This window comes from Hypomesus nipponensis, chromosome 17 (genome assembly GCF_054491055.1).
Source record: "Hypomesus nipponensis isolate SF chromosome 17, ASM5449105v1, whole genome shotgun sequence".
NCBI lineage: Eukaryota > Metazoa > Chordata > Actinopteri > Osmeriformes > Osmeridae > Hypomesus > Hypomesus nipponensis.
Genome location: NC_140377.1, coordinates 19442501 through 19456180, shown reverse-complemented (window position 1 = coordinate 19456180; position 13680 = coordinate 19442501). Strand labels below are relative to the sequence as shown.

The following is a 13680-nucleotide window of genomic DNA, read 5'->3' as shown; positions in this document are numbered from 1 at the left end:
GGGTAGTTAGTCTCAGCACCAACTGACATAGGGGACTCATAGGGGTTCAGCTTTTGGGTTTGGAGGGCTTTGGAATGGAGGGTGTCTAGAGGGCTGGATTTAAGGTGATTGAAGAAATGTAGTGCTCACTTTTGGATATTAATTATCAATGGGAATCTGCCTAATTCTGCTCTACATGCATTTGTTGGCGTCTTTCTGTGAAGTAATATGTATCTGCAGAATTCTGCATGTAGAGATTCTGTTGGGTGTTAGTCCCAGCGGGTATAGCTATGATGACTGAGTGGACCCTATACTCTCTCTCTCTTTCTCTCTCTCTCTCTTTCTCTCTCTCTCTCTCTCTCTCTCTCTCTCTCTCTCTCTCTCTCTCTCTCCTCCTCTCCAGTCTTGTCTCCCTGAGACCATTGTAAATCTTTATTATCAGGCCTATCTACTGGCATCATAAGCCTAATCTTTCATCCAGATGTACCTCACCCTTCATCTCCAGTCCATGGTCTCCCAGCACAACTCTGATATACATTAATAACCTGGATGACACAACTGCTGCTCCGTGACAGAGCTGTCCTAACCTCGGTGACAAATATCAACACATATCAACAAATGGTCTCGTTCGCTCAAGCAAATCTCCATTTTGCCATGCCAAGACTAGCTGCTAGCCTGCAGTAAAATGATCTATATTGTCAAATGTTTTCGGTTCGATTTTTTTTGTAAGAGAAGACATCCCAGCTGAGAAATACAGGCCACTCAGGATTGGTGGGATAAAGCTGCACAACACCGTGATCTCGAAAAATGGCATGTTCAGAATAGCCGTTAGTTCCCAGAGGGTTGGGAAATATGACTTTTCTCTGGTCACTCCGTCTCGGATCGACCTCTCTGGCTTTCACTTGCATTACATATCCTGTTGCTAGGTAACAGTTAATTGTTAAAAAAGTAGGCACTTGTGTCTCGAGGTGCATTGTGGGATTGTGGGGGTGAGAAGAGGAAGTGAGCGGACACGAGAACAAGACTGCGACCGCAGGAGGGGGTGGTGAGCGAGGGGGGGGTGGTGAGCGAGGGGGGGGTGAGCGAGGGGGGGGGGGTGAGCGAGGGGGGGGGGGGGTGAGCGAAGGGGGGAGGTGAGCGAGGGGGGGGTGAATGAGCGGGGAGGGAGGGGCTTGAGATCAAAAGAGAGTTGGGATAGTATCATGTGACAGACAGAGACCAGGGCAGTTGGATACTGGGGAGAGTATGGGGGGGTATTCTTTATTAATAAAAAAAGAGCCTGAGGTGGACATGGGTTTAGAGGATAAGGTGACAGTCTAAAGGCAGCTATTACCTCTGCTATTGTCATCTGTCCTTTTTACCCCACTATCCCATCTGATTCCCCTCCCAGCATCTCTCTACACCTCCCTCGCTCTATCTCTCCCTCTCCTTTCATTCACCATAATCTGGCCGACTCTCATCCATAACTCAGAAGTCTTTCTCTCTTTTATTACATCCCGGCTGCCCCTCTCTCTACCTCCTCTCTCCATCCTGATAAGTCAACCTGACATGCAATATAAGGGGGCCTTGGAATGCGAGAGACATGAAGGGAGAGTGAGAAAAAAGAAAGAGGGAGAGTGAGAGAGACAGAAGGTGTGAGGAAGGGAAAACAGGAAGGGGGGGAGAAAAAACATGATTAAAAAGGAAAGAGGATGAAGGGAAGAAAAGCAAAGGAATTTAAAGAAAAAGAGGATGAGAGACAGACAGGAAGAGAGGAGAGAGGGAGAGAACAGGAGAGAAAGAGAGTAGGACTTTGCATAACATTAAAGGAGGAAATTAAGTCTGGCATCCAAAATAACTTACCTTACTTCCTTAACCTTGGCCCCTTAACACCCACCCGATAGTGCTAGTCAGTACCTCTTACTTCCTTAACCTTGGCCACTTAAACACTCACCTGATTGCTAGTTGCTGAGTGCTAGTCTGTACCTCTCTGAATTTGTCTGTTATCTCCATACTGTGCTCCCTTTCTCCCTCCCTCCCTCCCTCCCTCCCTCCCTCCCTCCCTCCCTCCCTCCCTCCCTCCCTCCCTCCCTCCCTCCCTCCCTCCCTCCCTCCCTCCCTCCCTCCCTCCCTCCCTCCCCCCCTCTCCCTATCTCTCTTTCTCTCCTGTATTCAATTATTGATAGTGGGGACGAGGCATGAGAAAACCTGGGGGAGAGACAACAGGATGCTAGGGCATGCAGACACCAGGGACAAGGAGGTGAGGGAGGGAGGGGAAACAGAAAGGGGATAACTTTGAGATGATGGATGGGTGGCTAGGTGTTGTATTTATCTAAGAGGAGCAGGGCAACGTGGATAAAGGGACACACACACACCCACACAGTAAAACACAAACGCGCACACACACACACAGCCTCTCTGGCCCGCTTGTAATGTTATTGTTTTGCTGAGTTCCTCCATCCAAACACGACTTCCTCCTAGCCCCTACCCTGAGCTGTGCTCTGGGACGGTCTGGGGGGACGTCTCCTCTTGAGGAACAGGCCAACTGACGCTAGCAGCCTTCCACCCCGCCCAGACACACTGTGCTTTGGGTGTGGTATTGTATCAGCGATGACATTGGAAGAGCGAGAAGGAGAGCGGTGGAGAGACATGGAGTGAGACAGAGGGAGAGCTGAAGGACAGCGGCTGGACTGAGAGTGAGACAAACGCACGTGTCAAGGTTCTGCAGGCCGGCCGGTCACAAACGGCACAAAGGGGAGGGGCGAAGTGGGGGGCTGAATCATGGGAGAAAGAACAAGGAAGGGCTGGGGGGGGGTCAGGCGGGGGGGGGGGGGGGGGTCAGTGGAATGAGACAGAGAGAGTAAGGGACAAGGTCAGAAGGGGAGTGAGAGGGAGGGATGCCACTGCGCATGACAGAAGCAGAGAGAAGGAGGGAGGGAGGTTGAGGGATGGGGCGAGAGGGGAGACAGGCAGACTACAGTTGTGCCCAGCGGAGTGGGCAAGCACACTCGGCATCTTGCCGGTAAAAGCGATGGAACGTGAGAGGCATGCACAAGCAGGCTGTCGGAGAAACTTTACAGGAACATAAATACAGCGGCAGGAATGGCCAAGCAAAGAATAAGGAGGCACAGGTTGAGGGTGCGGGGGGGGACAAATCATCTGGATGACAGGAGAGGAATTGAGGCAGAGGGACGGACGGAGAGAAAGAGCAAGAGAGAGAGAGGAAGAGAGAGAGAGAGGAAGAGAGAGAGAGGAAGAGAGAGAGAGGGCGAGAGAGAGAGGAAGCGAGAGGGAGAGAGAGAGAGAGAGAGAGAGAGAGAAAGAGAGAGAGAGAGAAAGAGAGAGAGATAGAGAGAGAGAAAGAGAGAGAGATAGAGAGAGAGAAAGAGAGAGAGATAGAGAGAGAAAGCTTTGGAGAAGAGACAGATAGAGAGGTAGGGAGAAAGAGAGCAAAACTGAAAGAGAAGTGAGAGGGGGGAGAGCACATAAAACAGAGAGAGATAGTGAAGGAGAGAGGGAGGAGAGACAGTAAAACAGGGAGGTGAGGTAAAGGGGGGAGAGAGAGAGTGTGGGGGGAGGGGGGGTACATGAAGCACAGGAATGACGACTCAGTCTCAAAGTCATGAAACTTATCATTTTTTATTAATACATACTTAACACTTCATTTTGTTTGTCATGTACAAAGAGAAATAAGTCTTATTTTAGCACTTATCGTTGTAGATATCAGTATTATCCTTATCAGAGGTACAATGAGAATGATTCCTTGCAAATCTGCAATGAAATTGTTAATTTATTATTGTGATTAATTAGACCATTTCCATACAAAAAAAGAAAGGAATAAGGTTTAAATGTTTCCCAATATTCATATTTACACAATCTGTACAGTTATTTGTTTTTGTGGCGTTTTTGTGTCGTCAATTAGGTGTAAAAACGTTAATAACCTTTTCAAAGGAAAAAAGAGCCACAGGGAGATAAAGAATGACCAAGATAGTGATACCGCGTGTGTACAAGTGATACCATCTGTGTTACGTTCCTCCTACGCGCGGTGGATTCATTCTGGAACTGCAGTCTGAGAAGAGAGACCATAAACCAGTCTGTAGGGGGGAGGGGAAGGAGAGACTGTGTTTCTTTAGTCATGCACCTCAGCCTGAAATAAGGGTGTCTCCGTGACAACCTTATGAGTGACAGGACTTAAGTAACAACGCCTTAATTGATGTTTCTATGACAACAAGTTCCTGCCATTCGTCTTGATCACAAAGACATGAAAAAGTAAAATAAACTGAATCCTAAAATGCACAGGTGTACAAATATCAAATACGCTAAAGGGTAAATAAAGATGTCACACACACTAGTGTGACTGCACGCACAGTGCAACACTCATATCAGATTTAGCAAATAAATGAAAAAAAAAAACTGATATTCACTGCTGCAAAAATCGTCCATGTACAACATCAACCCTCGCTACAAATGTGTTAGTAATTAATTAATTAATAATAATCATAACAATAATATGAAATCTCATAGAACATTTTAAACACAGAAAATGGTAGGGCGGTGATTCATCAAGATAAAAACTATTGGTTCAAGCGCTGCTTTGTCGCGTACACAGCTCGTGTCTCTAGGAAATAAGCGAACGGTGACCAGAATGTGGCAAGAACTTCAAAGTACATTTCTGAAGAAAAAAAATGGTTTATCATATAAACAAACTGCTATTTGTTCTGAAATGGCCTTGGTGCATTCGATCAACATGCGTGAACAAAGGTGATGTATAAACTAACCCTGAACCTGTTCACAGCCCACTGCCCCCTACCAGAGGAAGCGATTTTTCACATTGAAAAACCTGATGTTTTTGTTTTATTTGTTGTCATATACCCTATTAAAACAAATGTTTAGGCCTCTAGGACATAGAGATGAAAAATGTCTTCATCTTCACGGTGTACTGGGTGTGTGTACTGGCAGGCAAGAGCAGAGATAAAGAGAGAGAGAGAGAGATAAAGAGAGAGAGATAAAGAGAGGGCCTTAACATGTCCTTGAGCAAATAAAGATGGCTGCTTTTGTGTGCTTACTCGCATTGTACTGTTCGTACAGTTGCCATGGCAAAGAATTGGTGGTAGAAGTAGGTAGAGTTGCTATGGTAAATGGCAGTGGCTGCCAGGGATGCTAATTTGACTAGCTCACTAATTCGGAGGCCAGTCAGGAAAACTAGCATGAGGCAGACGATATGGCGGACTAGTCAACATTTCCTTTCAGGGGGGTAAAGGGATATTGTGGCATGTGTGTTACAGTGTTCCTCTGTTCAAGCAGCAACATTGTTTTACTTTAAACTAAGACAGTGTGCCCAAAGAGTGAGTTCCTGAGCTACCTTGACACAACAGGCACGCACAGGGGCTGCTCTGTTGTTCAAGTTCTATCAACACAAATTAGTAGAGTCAAACATAGAGGGGAGAAAGAAAAAAAAACCCAGGGAACATGCAATTTTATTGCAAACGAGGAACTAAAAATACGTTCTCATGAAATATCGAAGCAAAATCCAAAACAGTATGGAGGTGAAATCATATGGACACATTTCAGTAATACATTTCTTCTTCTGAGACACAAGTATGATTGAGAGTTTAAGGTTAATTTTTCCAAAGATAGAAATCTTCTCATCGCTCAAAAATATCAAGGAAACGTGTTGACTCTATTGTACTCAGTTACACAAAATAACGTGAATCTGTGTCTCAACACGAAGGCGACCCAATCACACAACATACGTCTTAATATTAATCAAATGTGATAGATATCACAGGACAAAACATTATTCCTAACCCAAACACAAACAATATGAACTCATTGCCCTGAACAATATTTAGCACATGATATAGAGGTGACACCATCTTTGTCTTTAATGGATTCCTCAGTATGATGAATGTAGAGCGAGTCTCCCTTTGAGACACTGCTGGCCTTAAAGTGAGGAAAAAAACACTCTGACGTCCAATGAGCTTGTCTTGCTGTTCCACAGTGCAACAGTTAGAGGGCAACAATGAACCAATCACGTTAGCTCTAAAAGTGTCCAATCACCATTGGATCCCAGGTCCAAAAAGGGGAACATAACACAAGTTATCTTGTATTGAATTACTTAACAAGGATTGCTTAAAAAAAGGAAGGATCACAATATAATACTGCCTCTAAATGCAAAACGCATCTATGTATACATGTAATATTGTATTACATAAATGTATAGATAACTTTTATTTATTGAGTAAAGCGTGAAGTGTAGCCTAAAGTTTATTAAAAAGAGAATCTAACACAATTCAAGGGAAACGTAGCGAAGACTTTGAAAAGTAAACTCGCCTCCTTATCACCAGACGTCTAACCCTACAGCAATAGCCTTGACTTCCAACAATTTAGTAAAAGTAAGCAAAAAAGCATATTCTTAAAAGAATAATTTGATTAATTGGTAAACTATCTTTAATTAAGTAAACATGAGATTTAAAGCAAAAAGAGTTCAATTATATCACTTATTATGATTAGTAATATTGTCTTAACTATTTTGCATATTTTTGTTTATGTATTTTTGTGTATTTTATGTGTTTTTATTCATTTTGATTATTTCTTAAATTGCTGTAAAACATATTGAAAGTTACATCCTGACTGTCTGCTTACTGTACAAAGTGAAAAGAGCTTTTAAATAGATGTATTTACAGCGGAAAGGAGAACACACTGATGTGCTGACACTGATTGACGCTGACATCACTTCCTTTTTTTTTCCTCCACTCTGCGCTCCTTATTCATTCTCTTTTTCGATCTCTCCAAATTGTCTCCCCATCCATCGCTAGCTAGTGCGTACAAAAGCTCCAACCACACCCGTCTAGCATCTAGCCACTTGTGAGGAGAGTCAGGATTTGGGGGGAGGGGGTGTTGAATCGTTTTGATTTAAGGCTAACTTGGGGTGGGGGGGGGGTTTCATCTCAATGAAATTACATGGAGAGAGCGAGTGAAGAGAAGGTGGGAGAAGGGGGAGAAGGGGGGGGGGGTGGAGCTGAATAAATGGATCGTTTTGATCAGCGCGGCCCATGAAAACGCAGCTGTTATCGTTCAATCCCATCTTCCTCTCCTCCGCACACCTGCCTGTCACAGAGACGGGCGGAGACTGGAGAGCGGGAAGAGAACGGACACTCGGCGCGATCATCTCCGGCACGTCCTCGAACCTCGGATCAGTTTCGTCGCGGCACTTCCGACTCAGCCCTTGAGCTCCTCACCTCGCGCACTCATTGAGGACAAACTTCTCCATGACTGTTAACTTCAGTTCTGTACAACAGTATGACTCACCCAACTCTTATACGATATAAGGCATGTGTCCCATCAACGTGTGAACCAGCAGGCAGGGGCTTTAAAGGTTCAGAGTAATATTGGCTAAAAGGCCTGTCAACATCTGTCATCCAGCCAGAGCTTCTTTTTTCTTCTCAAAATGGCCGCCACCTTGCGTCCTGCATGGCGTGACCTAAGAGATGTCCTTCACGGCACGCGTTGAAGCTCCCGTCATCCATAAAAACCATTGTCATTAGGCAAATGAAGGGTCTCTCAGAAGGATTATTCAACAGGCTGACGGGTTCACGGGAACGTCATGCGTCGCATGCGACGATCTTTCGTCACTCCTACGGAATGCAGCGCAAAGTTCAGTCCACAGCGACTCCGTCTTTTTGTCTGCACCAACCTTCACTACTGGTGTGAGTGAAAATGGAGAAAGGACGAGAGAGAGAGAGAGAGAGAGAGAGAGAGAGAGGGCGAGAGAGAGAGAGCGAGAGAGAGGGCGAGAGAGAGAGAGACAATGGGGGCGGTGCACGAATAAGCCTCGTCGAGATTAGGCTGCTGGCTGTTGTCTTGTCTTGAACCTGAATCCTGTAGTGAAATGCTTGTCACTGTTGTGACGGGAGGTGCAATAAGGAGGCCTGTGAGCCGTCAGAGATGAGCACCTCTCACGGTCAGCGTGTGTGTGTGTGATACAGTCATCCATTCACTGCTATCATCCTGTAACGTGTTCGCATGTGACATATATCATGTTGCCGTACCGACACACACGCACACGCTAACTCGGGTTCAGCGTTCTAGATCAGACCTCCCCGCCTCCACGCCTGGACAAACACCATTGGTTGATTCCTCACTGGTCTGTGACAATACAGATGGTCTGTCCATAGGTTACACACACACACACACACACACATACACACGTCAACTGGGGTCCGTTAAGGCACGTCCTTCCTCTCAACGTCTGCAAACGGAGGCTTGAACCCGACCAGACGTGTCTTTCACTGTCAGCGACAGACACAAGTCGAGGTGACTGCGTGTGTGCAGTGTGTGAAATCCCCTGAAAAGGTCTTGAAACTAAGAAGGGTTGTGGGCAGCAGACCATCAGCTGTGTGCAAAAAAACGTAGCCTGTTCCGGATCCTCTCTGAGCAATTTGTGTCATTCGGAAAAACAAAAGCAAATTTACGCAGGAGTGTAGAGTGTAATGGTGGTTGACAATTAAAAACAAGGGACCGAAGGACTATTCTTTCATGTTTGCCGGTGGAATCACATAACAAGTCTACCTTTGGCTGCCACAGGGGCCAGACAAAGGAACAGCTACAAATATTAATAACAAACAGCATTTGAAATATCGAAACATAAAATGTAAAAACATAAAATCAATAAATGGTATTATCATAATGAACACGGTCATAATGTCATCTTTCCTATTCACAATGTTATTCATATTATTGTTGTTTGTACCCTGTTATTTCAGTAAGAATATCTTATTATCGTTCCATGATTGTATTCTCAAAGCAGACCACAAAACTGAGAGGGGTGGTTTTGGTGTCGAGTGTTCTAGGGAAGGGAAGAGGAGGAGGAACAAGGGAGATCTTGGTGTTACAGGAAGCGAGGGAGGTATGGAGAGCAGCAGGCTGTCGACTCACTTCCTGTCTCCAGGCCCGTGTCACTTCCTGTGTGAGAGCGCCATGGACAAGACGACGCCTCCCTTCTGAGGTGACGGCGAAGCAGATGGAGGGTCCGCCTCCCCCCTTAACCTGCCCTCGACCCCCGCCTCCCCCGCCAGCTCGTAATTACCCCGCAGGAGGGTCTAAGAGGCAAACACACACACGCACACACACTCCATTGCCACTACAAGGAGGTGTCACTTTCTGGTGTTAACTATGTGGCCAGCTCCCTCTTGTGTTCTCTGGTGTGCAAACTGCAGGGGGTGTTAGGAATGCTAGTTGGCTCCGTTTGTTTGACCCAAACAGGTTTTCTTTAGTCTTTGATGGTATCCCCCATGTTTTCTCCTACGAGACTGTGTGTTTACTGTGCGCTTCCCTGTGCCACCCTCTTTCCCTCAGAGGTGACGGCCACATTTCCCTCTTCCTCTACCTGTCCTTCTCCTTTCCTCTCCTCTCCTCCCCCCCCCCCCCCACTCCTCCCATCTCCACTGCTCCTAACCCCTCGTCTCTCTCACACGTCCGACTCGATGCTGGACAGTTTCTCGTAGACGTGGCCGTTGCTGCCGTTGAACGGTCTCGCCGGGCCCACTCCGAGGGTGGAGCCGTGGTGGTTCCCCATCCCGCCCAGACACTGCTCCTTGGAGAACCGGGGCGCCATGTTCGACATCACCCCCGCCGACCCCGGCGCCGGCAGGAAGGAGGCCACACCCATGGAGCCCCGAAAGTCGGAGCGGACGGATTTGGGCGTGTGTTGCTGCTGCTGCTGCTGTTTCTTCATGTAGTACTGTTTGGCACCATGCATCAGACACTGGTCGTCGCCGAAGGTCGGGATGAACGGGTTGTGATTGGCCCTGTCGGGGTACAGAGACTTGGACAGCGGGTAGCCTCCCCCGACTCCGCCTCCTTCCATCATCGACCTATCCCTGTCCCTCATGTCTCTCTCGCCCACCGATCGGCGGTGGAGACCCTCGCCGCCCCGGAAAAGCCCGAACGGCGAGCTTGCCCCTTTGCGGCCGTCGCCGCCTCCGTAGAACAGCGGGTCCCGGTCGCGCTCGGACCCGCCGTGGCGCTCGAAGATGTGCGCGAAGGGGCTGGTGCCGTCCATGTAGCGCTCCTTCTCCTTCAGGCTCACGCTGCGGGGCGGCGGGAGGACCGCGCCCATCCCGCCCCCGCCCATCTGCCCGCCGACCCCGCCCATCCCGCCCATGACCCCGCCCCCCATGCCCACAGACTCCTCCTTCTGGAGGTCCACGAAGGCGTCGTAGGAGTGCTGCCGCCTCAGGGGCTTCCCCAGGCCCCCCTTCCTGCGTTGGACCTGAGGCTGCCCTCCGCCCTTCCCTCCCCCCATCTGTTCCAAGAGGTGGTTGTTGTCCTCGCTGATGTCGTACAGGGTGCCCGTCTTCTTGCAGCCCTCGCATCGCATGCAGGAGGCCGAGCTGGGCCGACTGCCCCCCCCGCCGCCCCCCGGCCCGGAGGACCCGCCGTACCCTCCGCCCCCGTGCACGGACATCTGCTTGCTCCCGCTCGCGCGGCAGTTCCGGCACTCCCACTCGCCCCCGGACATCCCCGCCCCGGCGGCTCCGCCCCCTCCCCCCTTGGACTCTAACTTCTTGGGCTTGCCGCTCTTCAGGAAGTCCTCCACCGACACCAGGCTGGTGCAGTTGGCCCCGCCCATGCCGCCGCCGCCGCTGCCCCCCCCCGGGCCGTCCGTCAGATCCACGTGCTCCCACTGGGGCACGCCCTCCTTGGGGCGGAACTGGTCCAGGTAGAAATCCCTCAGGCCCTCCTTGTCCCTGTACAGGTAGGAGGAGGGGTTCCCTCCGTTGGGGCCTCCCCCTCCGCCCCTCTTCCGTTCCGGGGGCAGGAGTGGCGGGGAGGCGGAGCGGTGTCCGTGGTAGTGATGGTGGCTGATGTGGTAGGGCTTCCTCCGGTAGCCCAGCTCGATTTCGTCCAGCTCCCGTCGGGACTTGGCGGACGCCGGCCGCTTCTTCAGGCTGTCGCGGTACTGCTTGCGCTTTTTGGCGTTGCCCTCCAGGTTGCCGTAGGTGACGGTGTGCGTGGAGATGTCGGACACGTCCGAGCGGATGTTGCCGTCGTCTCCGCCTCCGCAGTAGCGCTCGTGGCCCGGGATGTACCCCGAGCTGGAGGCCCCGCCCTTGAAGGAGAACTTCCCGTAGAGGTCGGGGAGGCCGCCCTTGAAGGCCTGGCCAGAGGGCGGAGTCTGCCCGGAGATCAGGTCGAACTTACTCATGTTCCGGTGCGTCAGCGCCGAGCGCGGCTGCGTGGTGAAAATGGGCGCCACCCCTCCGCCGAGGCTCTCGCAGTCGAACATGCCCCCCTCCAGGGAACTGCCACTGCCCAGGCTGTGGGGGCGGTTGGCCGGGGGCCCGCTGAGCCCCAGGGCGGAGCCGCCGTGGTGGTGCAGGTAGTGGTCCTGGTACAGGTTACTGTCCTTCAGGTGCAGGTTCCCGAACGTCCTCTCCACCTCGCTGATGTAGTCGCTGAACATGTTGTCGTCGGGGAGGTACGACGGCTTGCAGTCGGAGTGGCCGGCCAGGCTGCGGCGGTGCTCCGAGATGTCGTAGACGGACGACTCGCGGCGGATGAAGTCCAGGGCGCTGTGGGGCGAGCCGTTGACGCCGGACAGCGAGGCCATGTTCTTGGCGGTGCGGAGGAGGCGGAGGATGTTGGAGTGGGTGTTGTTCATGGTGGCCGAGGGCGAGTCGAGGGCGGAGCTGCTCTTCTCCTCGATCTGGACGCCATGGATACAGCTGTAGATACCCTGCGGTGGGGGAAGGGGGGGGGGAGAGAAGAGAGGGGGGGGAGGGGGCGGGGTGGTAAAAGAGAATCAGAGAAAGGGAAAACAACAAAACTATTTTTCATCTATTCTTGTATTATATGAACTATTTTTTTTTTTTTTTTATTCACCTCCGGCTTCACAAAACCACAAAAATGCCTGGCAACATGACGCAGATCTGACAACACACGTCAGAGCTGAAGACAGAACCCAAGGATGGTGTACAACTGACGAGCTAAAGACAGACCAGACAGAAACCACTGCGGTTTTCAAAAAAGTTGCAGGTAACCAACTGGCTAAATTATAAGCCCCAGATATGTCTCCATAGTCATTAGCTAGAAATGTAACATTGCAGTCCATACTGCGGGAGGGGAGGGAAATGATGTAGGAATGCTAGGCGGGAGGGGAGAGGATGGGTAAAGAGTGATTGATAACGAGAGAGAAGCAGTAAAACCAGTGGGTCTTCGGACGATCAATACTATGTAATCAATACCATCAAAATAGCCGGCGGCAGCTATAAAAAAAACACAACCCCCCCCTCCACCGGCTGCCCCCAACCACCCCAAGATATAATAACGCGGAAGAACACTTTATTATATATGGGGGGCAGAGGGAGAGGGGGCAAAACGACAGAAAGACAAACGGCGACATTTGCATCCGGTGATGTATAAGACGATATCCAGATCAACATCCCAGCGCGTGGCTGCTCACAAATCCAGCCGTGAAGGATGGCCCCGTGCGTCGAATCAATCACACCCAATGATTTTCCGAGCCTTCTTCACAAGTCGCCAGATGATGGCAGCATTAATGGCGGCCTCCGGACGTCACGAGAGGTCAAAGGTGACAAGGTCGTCACTGCTGGTGCCAGCATTTGAACCAGGTTGGGGGTCAGAGTCACGTGAGGTCAGACTGAGGCCTGACGATGCTCTCTTCGCTGTGACACAGAGATTTTGTTTAGCGTACCGCGGCACCCCCTCCTGTCTCCTCTGGGCTGCTCCTGCCTGTCGCTTTCTCTCTCCTGTCCTCTCGTCTCCTTATCTCGCCCCGTCTCCCTCTCTCCTCAGCGGCATGCTTGACTTTTCCTTCACTCCTGGATATTTCTAGATGTCAGCCTCTCTCTCTCTCTCTCTCTCCCTCCCTCTCTCTCTCTCTCTCTCTCTCTCTCTCTCTCTCTCTGTATCTCTCTCCCTCCCTCTCTCTCTCTCTCTCTCTCTCTCTCTCTCTCTGTATCTCTCTCTCCCTCTGTCTCTCTCTCCCTCTCTCTCTGTATCTCTCTCCCTCTGTCTGTCTCTCTCTCTCTCTCTCTCTCTCTGTATCTCTCTCTCTCCCTCTGTCTCTCTGTCTCTCTCTCCCTCTCTCTCTCTCTGTATCTCTCTCCCTCTGTCTGTCTCTCTCTCTCTCTCTCTCTCTCTGTATCTCTCTCCCTCTGTCTGTCTCTCTCTCTCTCTCTCTCTCTCTCTCTCTCTCTCTCTCTCCCCATCTGTTGTTCTCCTTCTGAAAGGAGGCCAGTCAGAGAAGGAAAGTCTCCCTATTTGGCTTGGTTGGCCCCTTCCACCCCCTTGTTGACATCCTGTCGGGGAGCACTCTCTCAGCCCTTAGCTCGTAGCGACGGGGCGTGGACCTATCACAGACCGGGTCAGGATTTACATGCAGCTCAGCTTGCATTGTTTACACACATACACACAGTGACATGGATGAGTAAACGAAACGAGCCTTCGTGCCTTTGCCTCTTGGACGTGTTCCATGCTAGAGGCTGATGTCTTCCACATGCCCACGTACAGCAAACACTGACAGACTAGTGGGGGAAGAAGGCAGCCATTGTTTAGTCAGGATGTGATGTCTGTGTGCGCGTGCGTGTGTGTTGGTGTGTTTGTGTGCTTGCGAGGCTGCACTACTTCCAGCCCTGAAGGTGAGTTATTCAAATACCAGACCGCAGAGGGACCGGAAAAATCTATACATGATTACAG

At 50.3% G+C, this 13680-nt stretch overlaps 1 protein-coding gene across 1 annotated transcript in view; it reads right to left on the bottom strand.

Annotated features, from left to right (window-relative positions):
• Window positions 1-9427: 9427 nt before the first annotated feature.
• The window catches only part of grin2ba (glutamate receptor, ionotropic, N-methyl D-aspartate 2B, genome duplicate a), a 70486-nt gene continuing 66233 nt past the window's right edge, over window positions 9428-13680 (bottom strand). The window contains exon 15 of the mRNA XM_084677648.1: window positions 9428-11698. Coding sequence (XP_084533774.1) covers window positions 9428-11698 — 2271 coding nt within the window. The remainder of the gene's footprint in view (window positions 11699-13680) is intronic.